At 41.0% G+C, this 24,280-nt stretch overlaps 2 protein-coding genes across 3 annotated transcripts in view; one reads left to right on the top strand and one right to left on the bottom strand.

Moving 5' to 3' along the window:
• RIGI (RNA sensor RIG-I) overlaps positions 1 to 8,140 on the top strand; it is a 71,138-nt gene extending 62,998 nt beyond the window's left edge. Inside the window, exons 17-18 of the mRNA XM_007969032.3 lie at positions 4,890 to 5,033; positions 7,522 to 8,140. Of these exons, the coding sequence (XP_007967223.3) occupies positions 4,890 to 5,033; positions 7,522 to 7,818 (441 nt within the window). The 3' untranslated portion in view covers positions 7,819 to 8,140. The remainder of the gene's footprint in view (positions 1 to 4,889; positions 5,034 to 7,521) is intronic.
• A 5,945-nt stretch (positions 8,141 to 14,085) lies between these two features.
• ACO1 (aconitase 1) overlaps positions 14,086 to 24,280 on the bottom strand; it is a 68,584-nt gene continuing 58,389 nt past the window's right edge. The window contains exons 20-22 of one of the 2 annotated variants that reach the window (XR_012094822.1): positions 15,809 to 15,994; positions 14,687 to 14,917; positions 14,086 to 14,287 (exon numbers count right to left, since the gene is read on the bottom strand). Coding sequence is in view for 1 of the 2 variants with exons in the window: in XM_007969031.3 (XP_007967222.2) it covers positions 14,804 to 14,917; positions 15,809 to 15,994 (300 nt within the window). In the remaining variant the exon portion in view is untranslated. Of the gene's footprint in view, positions 14,918 to 15,808; positions 15,995 to 24,280 lie in introns of both variants that reach the window. The other variant, XM_007969031.3, reaches the window with a different exon arrangement.

Raw genomic sequence — 24,280 nt, 5'->3', positions numbered from 1 at the left:
TGGGCAACACAGTGAGACTCTGTCTAAAAAAAAAAAAAAAAAAGGCTTAGTAAAAGTATAACGAGGTAGGGAAAATCTTATATTCTTAAAACTAAAGGGAATTATGGTTCTAGGGGTGAGCCCCCCTTTTGTGGGTGCTTTGATAAGGGTTTGGGGTTTGGGTTTGAGCATCCTGGTCCCTATATATGGGTTTTAATGGAAGGAAGGAACTCTGCAGAAGAGAGGGCAAAAGCTTGGAGCTCTTTAGGGCAATCTGCAAGAACAGGAAAGGGCGACGGAGGAGCAGACAGTACTGGGAGACTGCTTTCTTACCCAGCGCCCCAGCTGCACTGTCCCTTGTCTGCGTGTGGCCTGCTGTCACTAGAGCACTCCCCATCCCCCGCCCCAGAATTCTCTGGTCACTCTGCAGCCATCTTAACATGTAGACAGCCCAGAGGTATCCAAGAACTGATTTCCATGGTGGACGCTTCAGGATTTGGTGGTGTTTCATTCTGGAGGAATAAGGATGAAAGGTCTGGCAGTTGTGGTTGTGAAGGTTTATTTGAAATCAAAATGAGGAAGCTGCTTTTCTTTCCTCATGAAGCAGAGAACAAAGATGGGATGAAAGAAAGTTCATTTTGAACAAGGAACTTCTAACATGCGTACCCATGACTACACATAATTAAGATAGTTTGCTTTTCTCCACCTCCGTGTGGAGCTGGGCTTCTTTTTTAGCCACAGGTCGTATGGGTGAAGGTCAGTATGCCATCGACTTATGATTGGTTGAGCCTCTTTACCCAGTTATTGATTTTTACTTAGTTTTAAGTATAGCTGTAATAGTTTTAGCTTATTAGGATTTATACCTATTGCCTAGAGTAACACTTAAAATATTTGAGATTATTAGTATTTAATTGAATTTCAGTATATAATTGAATACCATTATAAGTGAATTTTTTAAAAACTTAGATGCCTGAAAAGCAAGGTTATATTTTCACCTTCTTTCCTGGTAACCTCTATTCTGCTTAAGTAGTGATTAGAACCATATCTGAAAAAACTAATTAAAAAATAAAATTAAAATTGCTCATAGGAAAATGTGTATCATATAACCAGGTATTTCAATTCTAGAAATTTGTCCAAAGGGAAATAATGGGATATAATGTAGCAGTTTTACAACAGTGAAAAATTGGATTAAAAACAGGAGGCCTGAACACCCTTTATTTTTACAAAAATAATGAAGATAATTTCAGGTAGGATGGGGCAAGAAGTGGGGAAGGGGAAATTATGTTTGGTTTTTAAATTATTTATTTCTTATTTATTTTTTTGAGACAGGGTCTCACTCTGTCTCCCAGGCTGGAGTGCAGTGGTGTGATCTTGGCTCACTGCAATCTCAGCCTCCCAAGTAGCTAGGACTACAGGTGTGTGCCACCACGCATCATTAATTTTTGTATTTTTAGTAGACATGGGGCTTTGCTATGTCGCCCAGGCTGGTCTTGAACTCTAGACTCAAGTGATATGCCAGCCTTGGCCTCCCAAAGTGTCGGGATTACAGGCTGGGATTATAGGCATGAGCTACTGTGCCCAGCCAGTATATTTGGTTTTTTAAATCAAAACATTCTAGGTCTAGCTGGGCATGATGGCTCACGCCTATAGTCCCAGCTACATGAGAGGATCATTTAAGCCCAAGAGTTCAAGTCCAGCCAGGGCAACGTAGTAGGAATCTATCTCAAAAAGCGGGGGTAAGGGAAAGGAAGCCGGGTGTGGTGGCTTACACCTGTAATACCAGCACTTTGGGAGGCCGAGGTGGGTGGATAACCTGAGGTCAGGAGTTCAAGACCAGCCTGGCCAACATGGTGAAACCCCATCTCTACTAAAAATACAAAAATTAGCTGGATGTGGTGGCACCTGCCTGTAATCCCAGCTACTTGGGAGGCTGAGGCAGGAGAATCACTTGAACCCAGGAGTCGGAGGTTGCAGTGAGCTGAGATTGTGCCACTGTACTCCAGCCTGGGTGACAAAGTGAGACTCTGTCTCAAAAAAAAAAAAAAAAAAAAATCTAAATTTTTTTTAATATAAAGCAAATTTGAATTTTAAGTGGTATGGGAATCAGATTATCTATGTATGATCAGTAACCAACTAAAAGATATAAGAGGGAGGAAGATTTCCATTCACAGTGACAATAACTGCAGCTCATGCATGTAGAACACTGACTCTCCACCAGTCCCTGCAAACGCTTTAATTACATCAATAGGCTTTACAGCAATCCATATAGTAGTGCCTCCTATGTCATTTTATAGGTAGGAAACTGAGACTTGAATAGCTTCAGTGCCAGTAGATCACACAGCTAGTTCATGGCAGAGTTGGTAGAGCCCATCTGTTTAACCATTACATCTACCAGCCTAATCAGAAAAGTTTGAAGCAGAAACGAGGACAAATAAATTTTACTGGGAGATATTAAGATAAAAGAAATGCCATGCTCTTGAATGACAATATTTTAAACACGTGCATTTATCCCAAATTCGCTTATTCACATATCACAAACCATATTGAAAGCATAAATATACTTTTAATTTGATAAAATGGTTCTAGAGTTTATATAAAATAATAAATAGATGAAAATAGCTATATTTCTAGAAAAATTAAAATGGGGGTAGCTAGTAGTTTTGTATTGATAAGGCAATCCCTAATGAATGGAGATTGCCTTATCAATACAAAACTACAAGCCACCCCATTATAACATTTTCATGGCTCTTAGCATAAGACTAGCCTACCAGAGGGAGGCAACGCTGATGGGCATTTACCCTGTGCTGGGCAGGCCTGAGCAGTCATAAGCTCATGTTATCTCCTGACAGTCCATGAAGCAGATGCTATCGTCCCATTTTGTATGTAAAGAAACGAGGCGCTTGCCCAAAATGACGTAGCTGCTAAGTGACAGAGACGCTATTTGCATCTAGGCTGTCTGGATCCACCTGGGACACTTGAAAGCATAGTCTGATATAGAGAGGCGCCACCATAAACCAGTGGGACGGACAGAATCTTCCATAGAAGACATGGAGGAAATCTGTGTTCTTTCTTCCTTCATGATGTTTCAGGGTTCCTTTTATCATTTCCTCTGTTTAGAAAACTTCCTTTAGCCAATATTTTAGGGTAAATCTGCTGATGACAGATTCTCAGTGTTCCTTCTTCTGAGAATGTCTTCATTTCTTCTTTATTGAAGGTGGCATCTTGCTGAGTCTAGGGTTCTGGGATGGACTGTTCTTTTCTTTCAGCATTTAAAAAATACTGTGCCACTTCCAGGTAGCCTCCATTGTTTCTAATGACAAATCTCCTGTTATTCAGACTGATTGCCCGCTATGGGTAAGATGTCTTTTTTTTTTTTTTTTTTCCTCTGACTGCTTTCAAGATTTTTTTCTTCAGTTTTCATAAGTTTAATTATAACGTGTCTCAGAGTGTTTTTTGAAGGTGTTTATCCTGTTTGGAGCTTGTTCAGCTTCTTGAATCTTGGTTGATGTAGCTTGTTAAATTTGGGATATATTTGGCTGTTATTTATTTGAATACTTTTTAAGCGCTGCTCTTTCTTCTCTCCTTGCAGAACTCCAGTGCCATGACATCGTTTTTTATAGTCCTACAGGTCCTTGAGACTTTGCTTTTTTTTTCCCCCAGTGTATTTTGTTGTTTAGATTGGGTAATTTCTGTTGTTCTGAAATTACACTGACTCTTTTCTTTGTCCCTTCCATTCTGCCACGGAAAGCCCATCCATTGACCTTTTTATTTTGGTTGTATCTTTCAGTTCTAAACTTTGTCTTCCATTTCATTGTTGAACCTTTATGTTTTCTCTTTATGTTTCAAAAGTATTTGTAATTATCCATCGAAGCATCTTTATTAGGGGCTTTAAAATCTTTCTCATCTCAGTGTTGGCATCTATGATTGTTTTTTTTTTTTTTTTTTTCCATTCAGTTTGAGATCTGTTTATTGGTATGAAGAGTTTTATACTATCATGTCCATGGTTCTAAGTTGGACCACATTCTTAGCCAAGGACTAGATTTTGAATTAGAATACAATCATACTATACATATGCAACAATATTCCCTGTGGCTGAAGGGGAGAGAGAAAAAAGGTTTTAGATGTTGAGGGCTGTATTAGTCTGTTTTTATGCCACTGACAAAGACATACCTGAGATTGGGAAAACAAAGAGGTTTAATTGGACTTACAGTTCCACATGGCTGGGGAGGCCTCAGAATCATGGTGGGAGGCAGAAGGCACTTCTTATATGGCAGTGGCAGGAGAAAAATGAGGAAGAAGCAAAAGTGGAAACCCCTGATAAACCCATCAGATCTCGTGAGACTTATTCACTATCATAAGAATAGCACAGGAAAGACTGGCCCCCATGATTCAATTACCTCTCCCTGGGTCCGTCCCATAACGCACGGGAATTCTGGAAGATGAAAACAATTCAAGTTGAGATTTGGGTAAGGATACAGCCAAACCGTATCAGGGCCTCTTCTGCCTGCTGTATCACTCATTGGGTTTGTGCCTGCAAATGGATATAATTATGCCTGAAACAGTGCATATTGTATATCTGGTACAGGTTTTGCTTTTTTTCAAGTTTTGCAAAACACTAAAGTAGAAAGCATGGTTCATATGACTATTCTATGGACATCTTTAGTGCTTTTGTGAGCATTTTTGATGAAGAAATTGAAAGACTAGTTGGAGGCCACAATTAAACATTGACTAATATTAAGTTAGGAGAACCAATAAAATCTGTGATTTTACCAAGTCAGGTACCATATGTTCATGGAAGTTGTATATGAATGATTGTATATGTGCATGTATATGTATATATCTATCTGTGCCTATTTCTCTCTATATGTGTTATACTCAAATTATATTTGAGGTCTTTATTTTTGCATTAGATTCTGCATATACAGACTCATGAAAAATTAATCAGAGATAGTCAAGAAAAACCAAAACCTGTACCTGATAAGGAAAATAAAAAACTGCTATGCGGAAAGTGCAAAGCCTTGGTATGTTACACAGCTGACATAAGAGTGATAGAGGTAAGCTGCCTTTTTACAAAGTGCCTGGTCATGTTTTAGCACTAGCTAAAGCTTACTGTCGGTGAAATATTTATAGTAAAACTCTATTATTTCCATTGCTATTGTGGCCATGATCTGTGTATTTGAAAAAAAGCTAAGAAGTGAAAAAGAAATATTAAATGTTCAATAATAAATAGTTTTTGGCCAGGCATAGTGGCTCACGCCTGTAATCCAAACACTTTGGGAGGCCGAGGTGGGTGAATCACAAGGTCAGAAGTTCGAGACCAGCCCGGCCAACTTGATGAAACCCTGTCTCTACTAAAAATACAAAAATTAGCTGGGCGTAGGGGCAGGCGGCTGTAATCTTAGCTACTCGGGAGGCTGAGGCAGGAGAATTGCTTGAACCTGGGAGGCAGAGGTTGCAGTGAGCCGAAATCACGCTATTCCACTCCAGCCCAGGTGACAGAGAGACTCCGTCACAAAAAAAAAAAATTAAAAAAAAAAAAAAAATTAGCTGGGCATGGTAGCAAGAGCCTGTAGTTCCAGCTACTCAGGAGGCTGAGGTGGGCTGATTGTTTGACCCTGAGAGATCAAGGCTGCAATAAGCCATGATTGCACCACTGCACTCTAGTCTGGATGACAGAGTAAGACCCTGGCTCAAAAAAAGAAAAAAATAGTTTTAAAACATTGCTGTACAGCCACTTAATATTACACAGCCATTTTAAAAAAAGCCATTAAAGTGGTCAGGCCGAGCATGGTAGCTCATGCCTGTAATCCCAGTACTTTGAGACTGAGGCAGGTGGATCACCTGAGGTCAGGAGTTCGAGACCAGCCTGGCCAACATGGCAAAACCCTGTCTCTACTAAAAATACAAAAATAAGCTGGGCATGGTGGTATGCACCTGTAATCCCAGCTACTCAGGAGGCTGAGGCAGGAGAATCACTTGAACCCAGGAGGCGGAGGTTGCAGTGAGCTGATGTCGCACCACTGCACTCTAGCCCGGGTGACAGAGCAAGACTCTGTCTCAAAAAAAAAAAAAAAAAAAAGTCATGCTAAATGCAATGAAGTGTCCTGGATTAGCTCCTGGAACAGATAAAGGATATGACTAGAGAAAGAGTGGTAAAATCTGTAGTTTAGATAATAGTAATGTACTGATGTTAATGTCTTGGTTTTGACCAATGTACTGTGGTATATGAAATGTTAGCATTTGGGGAAACTGGGCAAAGGGTATGCAGAAATTTTCTGGGATATCTTTGCAATTTTTCGGTAAATCTAAAATTGTTCCAAAGTAAAGTTTATTTTAAAAAAAGATTATGAAGTTTATGTAGTATAATGAAAAACTGCTTACAAACTAATGTGGAAAAAAGTAACCAGAACACAAAATTATAAAGATGCTACTTTATAGCTGTGTGAAACAGCAGCAAATACCATTGTCACTGTCAAGAGAAAAAGTCAAAAAACTTACCTTTCTACAGAAAAACAAAGGCTAGGGGAACTATACCAAAATGTATTAATATTTTGGTGGTGAGATTCCATGATCTTTTTCTCTTTTCCTAGTACTTTACGTTTTCCAAACATTCCTTTTGGGCTATGGATCACTTCTATAATGAAGAAAATATATCCTTATTTGTAAAATGTGACATCTGAAGGTTGGCTTTCTATTGCAGCCCTATATTTTGTTCTTAAAACTTTCAGAAAAAGGGTTAGAAAAATCTCCAAAGAGAAATGTGGGGTATAACTGTCTTGCATGTGGGGTTACGGTGGAGGGGCTGGGCTGGCTCAGATGAGGAGTTATTACTTCAGGGTGTTCCGTTCATCTTCAGAAAGCAGAAATCTCTCATCAGCTCCGCTGTTTGGGCAAAAAGCATATTAGGAGTCATATTGCCAAGTTCCCTTACCTTTCTAAGTCTGCTTCTTTAGCGTAAAAGGTCCTTTCAGCTTCAATTTGGGTGATTATTCTACTAAAAATGGCCCTTTTAGACCCTATGTTTTCCTGAGGGACTAGTATGTTGGATCTGCATTTGTTTCTGAGCCGTTTACTCTAAAGTTGACTCTAGGTGGGGCCTGTGAACATGTTAGTCTCTGACCTTCTTCAAACGCACCTTGACCTTGGTCATTTTCCCTGTATCCTTTGGATTGTGCCTGCTAGGGCCACTGGTGAACTTCAGCTTCACAGATTTTCAACAAACATCGCTTGTGTTTTTGAATAATAAGTATCTACCTTCAGAAGCTGGGTTACCTGGGTCCTTCTTAATCTTCCTCTCTATGAGGTGCCCAGTGTCCTCACTTGCAACCCTACCCTGCCTGTAGAAGGGAGTCAGGTGCATGGATCGTCCTCTGGACTTTAGGTGAATCCATATTTGTTTTCCTCCAATTGTAAAATAAGTGACACCCACCTGTTCTTCATCTCAGATTATTGTGGAGTTTTCTTTTTTTTTTTTTTTAAATCACAATTATGTACTGGTTCTAATGTTCTCTTTTGTGTGTTATTCCATCCCTTTATCTGTAGGAATGCCATTACACTGTGCTTGGAGATGCTTTTAAGGAATGCTTTGTGAGTAGACCACATCCCAAGCCAAAGAAGTTTTCAAATTTTGATAAAAGAGGAAAGATATTCTGTGCCCGACAGAACTGCAGCCATGACTGGGGAATCCATGTGAAGTACAAGATATTTGAGATTCCAGTTATAAAAATTGAAAGTTTTGTGGTGGAGGATATTGCAACTGGAGTTCAGACACTGTACTCGAAGTGGAAGGACTTTCATTTTGAGAGGATACCATTTGATCCAGCAGAAATGGCCAAATGATATCAGGGCCTCAATCTTCAGCTACACGGAATGAGTAACTTTGAGTGGAGAAGAAACAAACGTAGTGGGTATTATCATGGATCGCTTGTATGCCTGTGAAAATAGTTTTTAAAAAATATCTTTAACAGTTTGTATTATATTATATATGCAAAGCACACATGAGTGAATCACAGCACTGAATATTTTGTAGGCCAACAGAGCTCTTAGTACTTGGGAAAAATTTAAAAGCCTCATTTCTAGCTTTCTTTTGAGTAACTGCCAACAAACACACAGTAATCACTCTGTACACACCGGGATAGATGAATGAATGGAATGTTGGGAATTTTTATCTCCTTTTTTCTCCTTAACCTACTGTACACTGGCTTTTACCATTAACAATCTACTGAAATTGTTCTTTTGAAGGTTACCAGTGACTCTGGTTGCCAAATCCACTGGGCACTTCTTGACCTTCTATTTGACCTCTGCACATTTGGCCCTGTTGAGCACTCTTCTTGAAACTGTCCCTGGGCTCTTCTCTCTTCTAGTTCTAGTCTAGTCTTTTTTATTGAGTCCTCCTCTTTGCTGATCCCTTAAGGGTTGGTAATTCCAAGGGTTCAATATATATACATGTATATACTGTACATATGTATATATAACTATTATACATACATACAGGTATGTATATGTAATGGTTATATGTACTCATGTTCCCTGTGTAGCAACGTGTGGTACGGCTACACAGAGAACATGAGTACATAAAGCCATTTTTATGCTCACTACTAAAAGCTGTCCACTCTAGAGTTGCTGTATGTAGCAATGTGTGTCCCCTCTACAGTGGACAGCTTTTAGTAGTTAGCATAAAAATGATAAAATATTTCTTGAAAACTTAGTTTACTATATATCTTGCCCTATTAATATGTTCTCTTAATATGTGCCATTGTTCTCTTTGATGATTTTCCTTTAATGGTTGATGTTCAACACCTGGACTGAATGTCTGTTCTCAGATCCCTTGGATGTTACAGGTGAGGCAGTCTGACTGTCCTTTCTACTTGAAAGATTAGAATATGTATCCAAATGGCATTCATGTGTCACTTAGCAAGGTTTGCTCATGCTTCAAAGAGCTTAGTTTGCGGTTTTTCTAGACATGGAAGCAAGTGCCTGAGTTCCCTGGAGATCAACGGGATGAGGTGTTCCAGCCGCCTCCCTCTCCATGCAATCTAGTGAGCAATGGTGCAGGCAGGGAGCCAGAGAAACTTGCCAGTTATATAACTTCTCTTTGGCTTTTCTTCATCTATAAAACAAGGATAATACTGAACTGTAAGGGTTAGTGGAGAGTTTTTAATTAAAAGAATGTGTGAAATGTACATGACACAGTAGTTGCTTGATAATAATTACTAGTAGCAGTATTCTTACTAAGATCCAATACAAATTGATTATTTAAACCAAGTTTATGAGTTGATTTTTTTTTTTCATTTTCCATTTGTATTTTATTAAGAGAGTCTTTTCTTATGTGATTGTTTTTTTAATTGCTATTTGATATGGTTTGGCTCTGTGTCCCCACCCAAATCTCATCTTGAATTATAATCCCCATGTGTCAAGGGAGGGACCTGATGGGAGGTGATTAGATCATGGGGGCAGTTGTCCCCATGCTGTTCTTGGGATAGTGAGTTCTCATAAGAGCTGATGGTTTATAAGTGTTTGACAATTCCGCCTTTACGCACACACTTTCTCTCTCATCTGCTGCCATGTAAGACGTGCCTACTTCCCCTTCTGCCATGATTGTAAGTTTCCTGAGGCCTCCTCAGCCATGTGTAACTGTGAGTCTATTAAACCTCTTTTCTTTATAAATTACCCAGTCTCAAGCAGTTCTTTACAGCAGTGTGAAAATGGACTAATACACTACTGTTTAAGAACTCCAATAGGATGTGTAAAACATCTACCAGAAATAGATTTAATACGAGAAAAAAAAAATTTTTTTTGAGATGGAGTCTCACTCTGTTGCCCAGTTTGGAGTATAGTGGTGTGATCTCGGCTCACTGCAATCTCTGCCTTCTGGGTTCAAGTGATTCTCCTGCCTCAGCCTCCCAAGTAGCTGGGTACAGGCACCTGCCACCATACCCGGCTAATTTTTATTATTTTTAGTGGAGTCAGGGTTTCACCATGTTGGCCAGGCTGATCTTGAACTCCTGACCTCAAGTGATCCACTTGCCTCGGCCACCCACAGTATTGGGATTACAGGCATAAGCCACCATAACTGGCCAAGAAAAGTTCTTTTAAGTGTGTAAATGATTCAATTTGGATGAAGGTGAATAGTCCTCTTCAGCCAACTGAGGCAGGCAGACTGAAGTGAAATAATGAAAACTTAGCATTTCCTTGTTTGACTTCTAATAGAATAATGTCATCACCAGGCATGGACTCAAACAAAGTAGGCACTTGGTTAACATGTATTGAATGAAAGAGATGAGTAGGTAGGCTTTTAGGAAGTGGATCTCTTGACTGAATCCCAAATGCTGGTCATTGCATTTCTAGACCAAAGGCCACATTTTAGAAACAACTGGGGAGTCTTCTTCATGGACACATGCCCAGCCCCATTACAGCATCCTGGCAGGGTGTCCAGCCATGTGCATGTTTTGAAGCTCCTGTGGTTGAGACACCACCTGTTATACAACCACCACCTTGTTATCTCTGCGGTCCTGGCCTGTGCTGATGCTGTGATATTTTCACCCTGAAATGAAGACTCATCTCAACATCAAGGTCAGTAAAACAATTCCTGTCCTTAAAATTGATTCATTATTATTTGAATTTCAAACAGCAGACCAACCATAGCTCAGTGTTTCTCAAGAGCATCCTGTGGAGCACAGTGTGTGAGACGCCCAGAAGAAAGCACTCTGTGGTCAGGTGGGTTTCTGTGCCATTTGCTGCCACCTTCCCTGCAAACAGTGATTTACAGCACACATTGTTCTTGTGTCTGTTCTGCAGTGATAAAACCCGTTTAACTCAGTGGTTCCCAAATGTACTGACCCTGGTTCTGTTTTACTCAGGGGACACTGTTAACATCCTGTAAAAGCACAGTAGCAGGTATCCAGCCTGCATACGAAAAGACAACCAGAACCAAATTTGGCAGGTACATGCCTGGAACTCTGTTTCATTATAACATAAAACTACAAATTTCATTCAATAAATCTGTATTGAATATGTAGGATTCACTCTTGGGATGTCAACTTTTAAAAATAAGAATGTCAGCTACCATTATATAATCTTTTTTCATGATGATTATGCCATCTGGTTGAACACAAACTGGCTGGATGTTAAAATCCACTTGTGTTTATGACATTTAATAATGTCCTAAGAAGGCAGCCAGGAGAACCTTGGTTACTATTTTTCAAAAGTGGCTCTGCATTGCTCCTACATAACCCCATGCATTACTCCAGTCCTGTTAGAGCCCTGAAAGGGAAACTGCCAAAAATAAAGTTATTCATTTAGGTGACTAGGAACTCCCAATATTTTTGCCCTAGGGAATACTGGGAGACAAATCTCCAAGATCACAAATTATTAATGGTTGCCCCAGAACTGCTGGTGGCCATATCCCCTGGCATATGGAAGGGCCCAGAAGAGGCCACTCTACTGCAGAGGCCAATAGAAGGTATGATTGACAGAGGGATGGGGGGTGGTTGGAGGGGCAAATGGAAGGGAGCTTGAGTCACTAGATCCAATCAAGCCCACAGTCATGGTCACCACTGTTCCTCAAGTTCTATGAGCCAGCTTTTTTTTTTTTTTTTTTTCTTTAGCTAATTTCAGTTGTGCTTCTACCACAGCTAAGATTCATGCCTAATGGATCTTTCCCCTAGATTACTCCCGACGTACCATAAAAGTCTGGTGGGTAAATACACACGAAGGGCATCCCTCGTCCTTATTTGCTATATTAAAAATATTAACTCTTAGCTTGCTGTGGATGCCAGGAATGCCTTTTTCCCTAGGAGGGATCAGGTAGTAATGAATTTGGAAAACTATCAGAACAAACATGGGAATCTTCATTCCCAAAGAATATGGGAGGGAGAACAGCATATTTTTTATTTGGATAGTAAGACGACCAGCCCTTAAAGAACCAGGTAAAAGAAGTTCGTTTATTTAGGCTTGTTAGTGGGCAAGGTTGAGACACTGGCCAAGATACCTTTTTTTTTTTCCGGGGGGGTGATAGGGTCTCACTTTGTTGCCTAGGCTGGAGTGCAGTGGAACAATCATGGCCTCGACCTCCCAGGCTCAAGTGGTCCTCCCACCTCAGCCTCCTTAAAAGCTGGGACCACAGGTGCACACCTGGCTGATTTAATTAATTAATTTTTTTTTGTAAAGTGTTGCCCAGGTTGGTCTCAAACTTCTGGGCTCAAGCAACCCTCCAGCCTCGGCCTCCCAAAGTGTTGGGATTATAGGCATGAGCCACTGTGTCTGGCGAAGATATTTTTACTGAAAAGGACAGAAGGTATACTTGGAGGTAAGGGACCCAATTCCATTAGTCTAGCCACAAGAATCTGTTTCCTCATAACCACGGTCTTTGGTTGGGCTGCTGTAACTAAATATGAACTGGGTGCCTTATAAACAATAGACATTCCTCACAGTTCTGGCCGAAAGTCTAGGTTCAAAGCACTGGCAGATTCAGTATCTGGTGAGAACCCACTTTCTGGTTCACAGATGGTACTTTCTTGCTGTGTTCTCCCATGGTAGAAGAAATGAGGGGGTCTCTAACTTGAGCCTCTTTTAAGGCACTACCCCCATCCATGAGGGCCTCACCACCATGATCTAATCACCTTCCAAAGGCCCTAGCTTCTATTACCATCACCTAGGGGGTTAAGGTTTCACCACGTGAATTTTGGGAGGATACAAACATTCAGACCATAGGAGCCACTGAATGTGGGGATCAAGACAGCTCCCCAGCTGCTCAGTAATGGAGAGCTAAGAGGGTGGAGGTCTGTTTTCTCAGCCATTATTAGTGTTTTTATTCTAGGACTGATCCTAACATGAGGATCACAGGCTTTTTGTATAATGGAATTCTGTTTGTATTTTTTTTTTTTTTTTTTTTTTGAGATGGAGTTTTGCTCTTGTAGCCAGGCTGGAGTACAATGGCATGATCTTGGCTCACTGCAGCTTCTGCCTCCTGGGTTCAAGCAATTTTCCTGCCTCAGCCTCCCATGTAGCTGGGATTACAGGTGCCCAACACCATACCTGGCTAATTTTCGTATTTTTAGTAGAGACAGGGTTTTACCATGTTGGCCAGGCTGGTCTAGAACTCCTGACCTCAGATGATCTACCCGCCTCGGCCTCCCAAAATGCTTTATAGGTGTGAGCCACCGTGCCTGGCTGTTTGTAATTTTTTTTATGAATATAAATAAGATCCCCAGGACCGCAAGTGCAGGGATGCTAAATAACCTGTCTTGATCCCTCATCTGTGTGAGAAGTAGAAAAAGGATTAGATTCCAGACGTTGTGATGGCCAGGCCATATCCCCTGAGTGCTAAGTTTGACATAAAAAATTTGTTACAAAGATCCTGCCCTCCTGTCCCTAGACATCACAGCTCCTGCTGGTTCTTGGGCATTCAGACTCTGGGACTTACACCAGCATTCCCCGTGCCCCTCCAGGTTCTTAGGCCATTTGGACTTGAACCAAATTATACCACCAGCTTTCCTGGGTCTCCCTAAGAGTGAAACCCTGATCCAATACAATTAGTGTTGCTGTAAGAAGAGACATGGGAGAGCCCATTTTCTCTCTCTCCCACCAGGCACAAACCAAAGAAATGCCATGTGAGAACAAGCAAGAAGGTGGCCATCTGTAAGCCAGGAAGAGTGTCCTCACCAGAAAATGAAGGGGCTAGAACTTTGATCTCAGAATTCCAGCCTCCATAACTGTGAGAAAATACATTTCTATTCTTTCAGCCATTCAGTCTATGGTATTACATTATAGCAGCCCAAGCAAACTAAGACATGCCCAGAAACGACTACAGGGGTGAAAATGAGCAGATAAACTTCAGGGCACTAAAAACCGATCATCTGCTTTTCCTTACATACTCACATCATTGCTACTGCTAGCAGGCTACTCTTCCCTCTTGTCTGCTCCCAAACAGGGTAGAGCATAATGGTTCCTAAACATTTCCATTATACTTGTATAATTCTGATAGAGTTGTAAAAATGGGAGAATATGAAGGTTGTTCAGGCTTCCTAATGACATAGTCTGAGATTCACTCTGCACTAAATGTCCCAAATTCCAGCCACAAACACAGCAAAACTCAAAGTCAACGTGTTTTCATTGAAAATAGATTTCATTTCATTCAAATTAGAAATATGTTCTGCCAAAACCACCTCCCAACAAAGGTCTCTGCTTGATAAATGAAAAGATAGTAAAAGAAAACTTCACATTTCTTTTTATGTGGATCTATCAAAAGGTACATAATCAAAAAAACTTCAACACCCGATCTGTCCATGAGGAGTCTGGATGATTCACTCTGAAGGAAAAGGGGAGAGAAGAGAGAATCACTGCTCTGATTTGAAGTGTGAAAAGTTCGTATCTATCCATGTCAGTTAACACTGGTATAATATAGAAAGGAAAATGACCTTCAAGAGAAAGGTTTCATTGAGCAGAGGGTAAGAGGAACAGTAAGAGGGTAGGAGACACCTCCTGAGAAGGTTTGCTTGTGTTCAGCTGAAGATTAATAGGAAATAGTGAAAAATCAACGTCCTGTGATCAGTAACTTTAAAGACAAGCTTGGTTCTTTCTGGCACTACTGACATTCCCACCATTCTAGCTTCCAAATTCTGGAAAAAGAGAAGATTAACAAAAATAGAGAATGTAGAAACTTCTGGTTTTGTGCCTGCAGGATTGGCACCAAAACCCTGGTGCTCACTTGCTCCATCTATAAGGCAGCACCCCTCCCAGAGGCAGCCGGGGAGGCCTCTCCACCAGGGCCTGGGCTGGCTGGTGGTGGACTTCCTCCCTGGGCGCAGCACCAAGTGCAGGTCTCCTACTTGGCCATCTTGCGGATCATGTAGTTGAGGATGCCCCCATTGAGGAAATAAGTGAGCTCCACGTCAGTGTCGAACCTCATGACAACCTGGAAAGTCTTTCCAGTATCCAGCTGCGGCACAAAGAAACAGAAGAATCACTGAGGGAGGCGGCGAGACAGCTCTGTTCAGAGGAGATTCTGCCCAGCCTGCCCCTCAGGTGTGGTCCGCATGTCAGCAACACCAGCAGCACATGGGGACATGTAAGGCTGCTGGCCCCAGCCCAGACCCACTAAATCAGAAGATGCATTTCAGCAAGATCCCTGGGAGGCTGCTTTGCCCATTAAAGTTTAAGAATCACGCAGACTGCAAATGATTGGAGGGGAGAGGCATCTAAGAACTAGAAATAGCCTCTCAGGGCAGTAGCTATTAATATTCTTGGGGTGATATTTTCTGAACCTCTGGGGGCTCCCTGTGGACGGAGTATCCGATCAGCAGAGATTTAATTAAGGTTGTCCCTTAGGCAGCTGGCCCACCTGCTTATCTGAGACACAGACACCGAATCCCCCCTGGGACTTGGTGCTGGGCACTTTACCTTGCCTAGGGATCTGTCAGTTTTACTCTTGGGCTAATCAAAGCCTGGTGCCTATGGGCAGGCTTAGGGAGGGGTGAGTATATCTGTTGCTCACATTTTTATAGTGAAATGTTTTAGGGAATGTCAAATGTAACATTCCTGAGCTCCATCATGATCTGCCTCTGGGCTGAGTGAGACCGGGAACAGGGTACAGTAGGGGGTGGGAGGTAAGAATGGAACTGAGGATAACTCTATGAATAAACAGAGAAATTAATAAATCCATAGGCATCATCCGTAGAAAAGGTGCTAGTAGGCCTCCTAAGTCTAATGCAGTCCTACTGAGTGATTTTTTTTTTTTACCTTCCAAACCTCACTAATTTCCTTCTAACAAGACTGGTTACAAACAAGGGGACCCCTTTTGATGGGGCCTGGCATAGAGGCTCCAGCTTACCTTGACCTGAACTTTCATTCGTGGTTTGAGGTTTTCTGGAATAATGATAGTGTATCGTTCCCGCCCTGTGAGCCCCAGGGCATCTGCATTCTCACCAGGGAGATATTCAAGTGGGATCACCCCCATGCCAACCAGGTTACTGCGGTGAATGCGCTCATAGCTCTCGGCCAGGACAGCTTTGATTCCCTGATGAATAAAAGCAGTAGTTTAGACACAGTTCCAATCTTTTACAAAAGACTCTGTCAGAGAGCTGGCATGATGGTCAAATAGGAACAGCTCCGGTCTGCAGCTCCCAGTGAGATCAACACAGAAGGCAGGTGATTTCTGCATTTCCAACTGAGGTACCCAGTTCATCTCATTGGGACTGGTTGGACAGTGGGTGTAGCCCACAGAGGGTGACTCCAAGTGGGTTGGGGCATTGCCTCACCCAGGAAGCACAAAGGGTCAGGAAACTCCCTCTCCTAGCCAAGGGAAGCCATGAGAGGCTGTACCGGGAGGAATGGTGCAGTCCGGCCTGATACTGCACTTTTCCCATGGCCTTTGCAAATGGCAGACCAGGAGATTCCCTCCAGTGCCTGGCTTGGCGGGTCCCACACCGGCAAGGAGCCCAGAAAGCTAAGATCCACTGGCTTGAAATTCTTGCTGCTAGCACAGCAGTCTGAGGTCAACCTGGGATGCTTGAGCTTGGTAGGGGGAGGGGCATTGGACATTGCTGAGGCTTGAGTAGGCGGTTTTACCCTCAGTGTAAACAAAGTCTCAAACTGGGTGGAGCCCACCACAGCTCAGCATGGCCAATTGCTTCTCTAGATTCCTCCTCCCTGGGCAGGGCATCTCTGAAAAAAAGGCAGCAGCCCCAGCCAGGCACTTATAGACAACACCCCTATCTCCCTGGAACAGAGCACCTAGGGGAAGGGATGGCTGTGGGTACAGCCTCAGCACACTTAAATGTCCCTGCCTGACAGCTCTGAAGAGAGTAGCGGTTCTCCCAGCCCAGCATTCGAGCTCTGATAAGGCCAGATTGCCTTCTCAAGTGGGTCCCTGACCCCCGTGTATCCTGACTGGAAGAGCTCTGGCCGGCAGCTGGTGGGTGCCCCTTTGGGATGAAGCTTCCAGAGGAAGGAACAGGCAGCAATTGTTGCTGTTCTGCAGCCTCTGCTGGTGATACCCAGGCAAACAGGGTCTGGAGTGGACCTCTAGCAAACTCCAGCAGACCTCCAGCAGAGGGGTCTGTTAGAAGGAAAACTAACAAACAAAAAGGAATAGCATCAACATCAACAAAAAGGACATCCACTCAGAGACCCCATCCGACAGTCACCAACATCAAAGGCCAAAGGTAAATAAATCCATAAAGATGGGGAGAAACCAGTGCAAAAAGGCTGAACATTCCAAAAACCAGAATGGCTCTTCTCCTCCAAAGGACCACAACTCCTCGCCAGCAAGAGAACAAAACTAGACAGTGAATGAGACTGACAAATTGACAGAAGTACCCTTCAGAAGGTGGGTACTAATAAACTCCTCCAAGCTAAAGGAGCATGTTCTAACCCAATGCAAGGAAGCCAAGAACCTTGAAAAAAGGTTAGATGAATTGCTAACTAGAATAATCAGTTTAGAGAAGAATATAAATGACCTGATGGAGCTGAAAAACAGCATGAGAACTTTGTGAAGCATATACAAGTATCAATAGCTGAATCGATCAAGTGGAAGAAAATATATCAGAGATTAGAGAAAAAAAGAGTAAAAAGAAACAAACAAAGCCTCCAAGAAATATGGGACTATGTGAAAAGACCAAATTATGTTTGATTGGTGTACCAGAAAGTGACAGGGAGAATGAAACCAAGTTGGAAAACATTCTTCAGGATATTATCCAGGAGAACTTGCCCAACCTAGCAAGGCAGGCCAACATTCAAACTCAGGAAATACACAGAACACCACAATGATACTCAACAGGACACATAATTGTCAGATTCACCAAGGTTGAAACAAAGGAGAAAATGTTAAGGGCAGCCAGAGAGAAAGGTCAGGTTACCCACAAAGGGAAGCCCATCAGACTAACAATGGATCTCTCTACAGAAACCCTACAAGTCAGAGGAGAATGGGGGCCAATATTCAACATTCTTAAAGAATTTTCAACCCAGAATTTCATATCCAGCCAAACTAAGCTTCATAAGTGAAGAAGACATAAAATCCTTTACAGACAAGCAAATGCTGAGAGATTTTGTCACCACCAGGCCTGCCTCACAAGAGCTCCTGAAGCAAGCAGTAAACATGGAAAGGAACAACCGATACCAGTCACTGCAAAAACATAACAAATTGTAAAGACCATCAATGCTATGAAGAACCTGCATCAACGGGCAAAATAACCAGCTAACATCATGATGACAGGATCAGATTCACACGTAACAATATTAACCTTAAATGTAAATGGGCTAAATGCCCCAATTAAAAGACATAGATTGGCAAAATTGGATAAAGAGTCAAGACCCATCAGTGTGCTGTATTCAGAAGACCCATCTCAAGTGCAAAGACACACATAGACTCCAAATAAAGGGATGGAGGAAGATTTACCAACAAAATGGAAAGCAAAAGAAAGCAGGGGTTGCAATCCTAGTCTCTGATAAAACAGACTTTAAACCAACGAAGATCAAAAGAGACAAGGCCATTACATAATGGTAAAGGGATCAATGTGACAAGAAGAGCTAACTATCCTAAATATATATGCACCCAATACATAAAGCAAGTTCTTAGAGACCTACAAAGAGCCTTAGACTCCCACACAATAATAGTGGGAGACTTTAACACCCCACTGGCAATATTAGATCAACAAGACAGAAAATTAACAAGGATATTCAGGACTTGAACTCACCTCTGGACAAAGCTGACCTAATAGACATCTACAGAACTCTCTACCCCAAATCAACAGAATATACATTCTTCTCAGCACCACATCGCACTTTTTCTAAAACTGACTACATAATTGGAAGTAAAACACTCCTCAGCATATGCAAAAAAATGGAAATCATAACAAACTGTCTCTCAGACCACAGTGCAATCAAATTAGAACTCAGGATTAAGAAACTCACTCAAAACCACACAACTACACGGAAACTGAACAACTTGCTCCTGAATGACTGGTAAAAAATGAAATGAAGGCAGAAATAAAGATGTTCTTTGAAACCAATGAGAACAAAGACACAATGTACCAGAATCTCTGGGACACACTTAAAGCAGTGTGTAGAGGGAAATTTATAGCACTAAATGCCCATAAGAGAAAGAGGAAAGTTCTAAAATCAACATCCTAACATCACAGTTAAGAGAACTAGAGACGCAAGAGCAAACAAACTCAAAAGCTAGCAGAAGGCAAGAAATAATTAAGATCAAAGCAGAACTGAAGGAGATAGAGACACTAGAAACTGTTCAAAAAATTAATCCAGGAGGTGGTTTTTTGAAAAGATCAACAAAACAGACTGCTAGCCAGACTAATAAAGAAGAAAAGAGAAAAATCAAATAGATGCAATAAAAAATGATAAAGGAAATATCACCAGTGATCCCACAGAAATACAAAGTACCAGTATAGAAAATACTATAAACACCTCTATGCAAATAAACTAGAAAATCTAGAAGAAATGGATAAATTCCTGGACACATACACCCTCCCAAGACTAAACCAGGAAGAAGTTGAATCCCTGAATAGACCAATAACAAGTTCTGAAATTGAGGCTGTAATAAATAGCCTACCAACCAAAAAAAGCCCAGGACCAGACGGATTCACAGCCAAATTCTACCAGAGGTACAAAGAGGAGCTGGTACCATTCCTTCTGAAACTATTCCTAACAATAACAATAGAAAAAGAGGGACTCCTCCCTAACTCATTTTATGAGGCCAGCATCATCCTGATACCAAAACCTGGCAGACACACAACAAAAAAAGAAAATTTCAGGCCAATATCCCTGATGAACATCAATGCAAAAATCCTCAAAATACTGGCAAACCGAATCCAGCAGCACATCAAAAAGCTTATCCACCATGATCAAGTCGGCTTCATCCCAGGAATGCAAGGCTGGTTCAACATACACAATTCAATAAATGTAATCCATCACATAAACAGAACCAAAGACAAAAACCACATGATTACCTCAATAGATAAAGAAAAGGCCTTCAACAAAATTCAATAGCCCTTCATGTTAAAAACTCTCAATAAACCAGGTATTGATGGAACATATCTCAAAATAGTAAGAGCTATTTATGACAGACCCACAGTCAATATCATACTGAATGGGCAAAAACTGGAAGCATTCCCTTTGAAAACTGGCAGAAGACAAGGATGCCCTCTCTCACCACTACTATTCAACACAGTATTGGAAGTTCTGACCAGGGAAATAGGCAAGAGAAAGAAATACAGGGTATTCAAATAGGAATGTCTCTGTTTGCAGATGACATGATTGTATATTTAGAAAACCCCATTGTCTCAGTCCAAAATCTCCTTAAGCTGATAAGCAACTTCAGCAAAGTCTCAGGATACAAAACCAATCTGCAAAAATCACAAGCATTCTTATACACTGATAATAGACAAACGGCCAAATCATGAATGAACTCCCATTCACAACTGCTACAAAGAGAATAAAATACTCAGGAGTACAACTCATAAGGGATGTGAAGGACCTCTTCAAGAACTACAAACTACTGTTCAAGGAAATAAGAGAGGACACAAACAAATGGAAAAACATTCCATGCTCATGGATAGGAAGAATAAATATTGTGAAAATGGCCATACTGCCCAAAGTAATTTACAGATTCAGTGCTATCCACATCAAGCTACCATTGACTTGCTTCACAGAATTGGATAAAACTACTTTAAATTTCATATGGAACCAAAAAAGAGCCCACGTAGCCAAGACAATCCTAAGCAAAATGAACAAAGCTGGAGGCGTCATGCTACCTGCTATCTGACTTCAAACTATACTACAAGGCTACAGTAATAAAAACAGCATGTTACTAGTACCAAAACAATTATATAGACCAGTGGAACAGAACAGAGGCCTCTGAAATAACATCACACATCTACAACCATCTGATCTTTGACAAACCTGACAAAAACAAGCAATGGGGAAAGGATTCCCTATTTAATGAATGGTGTTGGAAAAACTGGGTAGCCATATGCAGAAAGCTGAAACTGGATCCCTTCCTTACACGTTATACAAAAATTAACTCAAGATGGATTAAAGACTTAAATGTAAGACCTGAAACCATAAAAATCCTAGAAGAAAACCTAGGCAATATCATTCAGGATATAGGCATGGGCAAAGACTTGTCTAAAACACCAAAGCCATGGCAACAAAAGCCAAAATTGACAAATGGGATCTAATTAAAACTAAAGAGCTTCTGCACGGCTAAATAAACTATCATCAGAGTGAACAGGCAACCTAGAGAATGGGAGAAAATTTTTGCAATCTATCCATCAGACAAAGGGCTAATATCCAGAATCTACAAAGAACTTAAATTTACAAGTAAAAAGCAACCCAATCAAAAAGTGGGCAAAGCATATGAACAGACACTTCTCAAAAGACATTTATGCAGCCAACATACATATGAACAAATGCTCATCCTCACTGGTCATTAGAGAAATCCAAATCAAAACCACAATGAGATACCATCTCATGCCAGTTAGAATGGCAATCATTAAAAAGTCAGGAAACAACAGATGCTGGAGCGGGTGGGAAGAAACATGTTTTTACACTGTTGGTGGGAGTGTAAATTAGTTCAACCATGTGGAAGACGGTGTGGTGATTCCTCAAGCATGCAGAACCAGAGATACCATTTGACCCAGCAATCCCATTCCTGGGTATATACCCAAAGGATTATAAATCATTATACTATAAAGACACATGCACATGTATATTTACTGTGGCACTGTTCCCAATAGCAAAGACGTGGAACCAACCCAAATGCCCATCAAAGATAGACTGGATTAAGAAAATGTGACACATATACACCATGGAATGCTATGCAGTCATAAAAAAGGATGAGTTCATGTCCTTTGCAGGGACAGGGATGCAGCTGGAAACCATCACTCTCAGCCAACTAACACAAGAACAGAAAACCAAACACCGCACGTTCTCACCCATAAGTGGGAGTTGAACAATGAGAACCCATGGACACAGGGAGGGGAATGAACATCACACACCGGGGCCTGTTGGCAGGTGGAGGGCTATGAGAGGGACAGCATTAGGAGGATAATGTAGATGACGGGTTGATGGGTGCAGCAAACCACCACGGCACATGTATATGTATGTAACAAACCTCCACATTCTGCACATGTACCCCAGAACTTAAAGTATAATAATAAAAAGTAAACACAACAATGAAATACAGCATACAAATAAACAAAAATGTTTGCATATATTTTGTAACCTTTGCCTTGCTACCTCTATAATTCTCAATTTACACCATGTTTTTAGTTAATGTCAGAGTAAAAAAAGTCACTACAATCATACTACATTCTATCAATGTATAAGAAATCACTTCCGTTATAAAACGAAGGATGATAAACCTAAAAATCAGTCAGTGTATGCAAATCTGGAAATACTCTGGAGTTCTATTTCTGAAATATTAGTATTAAATACCAAAGAATTGTTTAATTATCTGATAAAAATAATAAAAAGCTTTAAGCTTTTTATTTTACTTTAAGCTTTTTATTATTTTACTTCCAAGTCTAGAATATTGATCATGAGATGATTCATAGACAGTGATGACAGTAACCTTTTACCTTTGTTATATCTTGAAAAGTCACTTGGTTTTATGGACTTTTATAGGCCCTCATTTCCAGCAATTGTATACTATATTTCAGTGAAATCAGATGTCTAATATCACAGTAGAAAAAGATGCTCCAGCCTAATTTTGCCATACATCTTCTAGACTGAAGGTCACAATGATGCGTTGTTTTTTTTTTACATTAACTTTGTACTCTAAGGGAATTACATCTTGAATACATCTAGGATGACAGAAAATGGCGTAATTAATCTTCAGCTAGTGGTCCTTATGTTTGCCTCATAACACCGTGTTTTCTTCTATTATATTGCTTTGTAATTGTCTATTTACTGGTCTGTGCCCTACCCCACATTATAAGCTTCTTGAGCTGGTGATTGTTAAAAAAACAAAAACAAACAAAAGACTTTGTAAGTTAGAACTGTTCTCACACGTAAATTATTTGTAAGTACCGATTAATATTTTACATAAAATGTTATCCCCTAGTGATAAATAACACAACAGCTAGTCTTCACTGATTGCTCACAACGTAAAGGCACTATGTAAGCACTTAAATAATTCCTCTCATTCCACCCTCCACTAACCCAGGGATGTAGATGCCCTTATTGTCCTCCTTTACCCAGGGAGTCAGTGCTGGAATCTGGTATTTGGACCCCGGAGTCTGACAAGCGATGTAACATGTTTGAGCAAACTTACATTGTATCTGGAATCCACATCGCAAAACAACATAAAATTTTTCCCTTGATTTTTTTCCCACTATTTTAGCTGTATCAGCAGGCACAGAAAGTTCAATCAATAAAGCAACTTTCAGAACATACCACAGATAAAGTAAACAATTACCTCTTGTGTACTGCTTTTACACTTTCTGCTTCAAAGACCAAATTGCGTTGAATATAGTCTTGATACTAAGCTTAAAGTATGTTTTACTGGGAATCTATAATCGGCAATATACAGCAATAAAGGATGGTACTCCATTAACTAGAACTCCCCATCAGTTTATTATAATTAATAACTGTCATATAATATTAAAATACCCTAAGAGGTCTCTTGATATCTAGGGCACACTTTAATTGCCCAACACCAGGGTCACTTTAGGAGCTTGTTGAAAACATAGATACTTGGGTACTACTCCAGATCTGCTGCATCAGAATGTCTTGCAGGGAGCATGGGTGGGAGGGGACTAGTGATGCTTATAATTTTGAGAACCGTGAACTATAGCGCAATGGTTCTCAACCACTGCTGCATACCAGAATCAGCAGGGGAGGCTTGTAAAATCCCAATGTCCAGGCCTTTCTCCTTACCAATTAAACCAGAATCTCTGGAGATGAGATCCAAGCACAGGTGTTAAAACAAAATAATAATCCCATAAGTGTTTCCAAACTTGCAAAGCACTGCTACAGGGAAAGGGCAGATTCTTTGGGGCTGTAGATATTTTCTAGGGTTTTAGGGATAGGTGGATGTATTGTGGGGAAGTAGAAAGCTTTCTAAACACACCCTATTCATGTCACTAGCTCTGTGCAAAGGCCATGCTGCTGTGCTTCAGAAGCTGTAAATCATAGCTGTCCACTGCTCTCTGGTAAGTACAGTCCAGCACGGCTGAGTGGCCCAGCCTGGACTGCTACAGAACAGAAGAGCGTATGGCTTCCTGGGCAGCCAGAACTCAGCGGTTCTGTAGAAAAGTCTGGACTCCAGAGAACCCCTGGGGGCCAG

The sequence above is a fragment of the Chlorocebus sabaeus genome, chromosome 12 (genome assembly GCF_047675955.1).
Source record: "Chlorocebus sabaeus isolate Y175 chromosome 12, mChlSab1.0.hap1, whole genome shotgun sequence".
Classification (NCBI taxonomy): Eukaryota; Metazoa; Chordata; class Mammalia; order Primates; family Cercopithecidae; genus Chlorocebus; species Chlorocebus sabaeus.
This window is presented reverse-complemented; position numbering and strand designations above follow the sequence as displayed.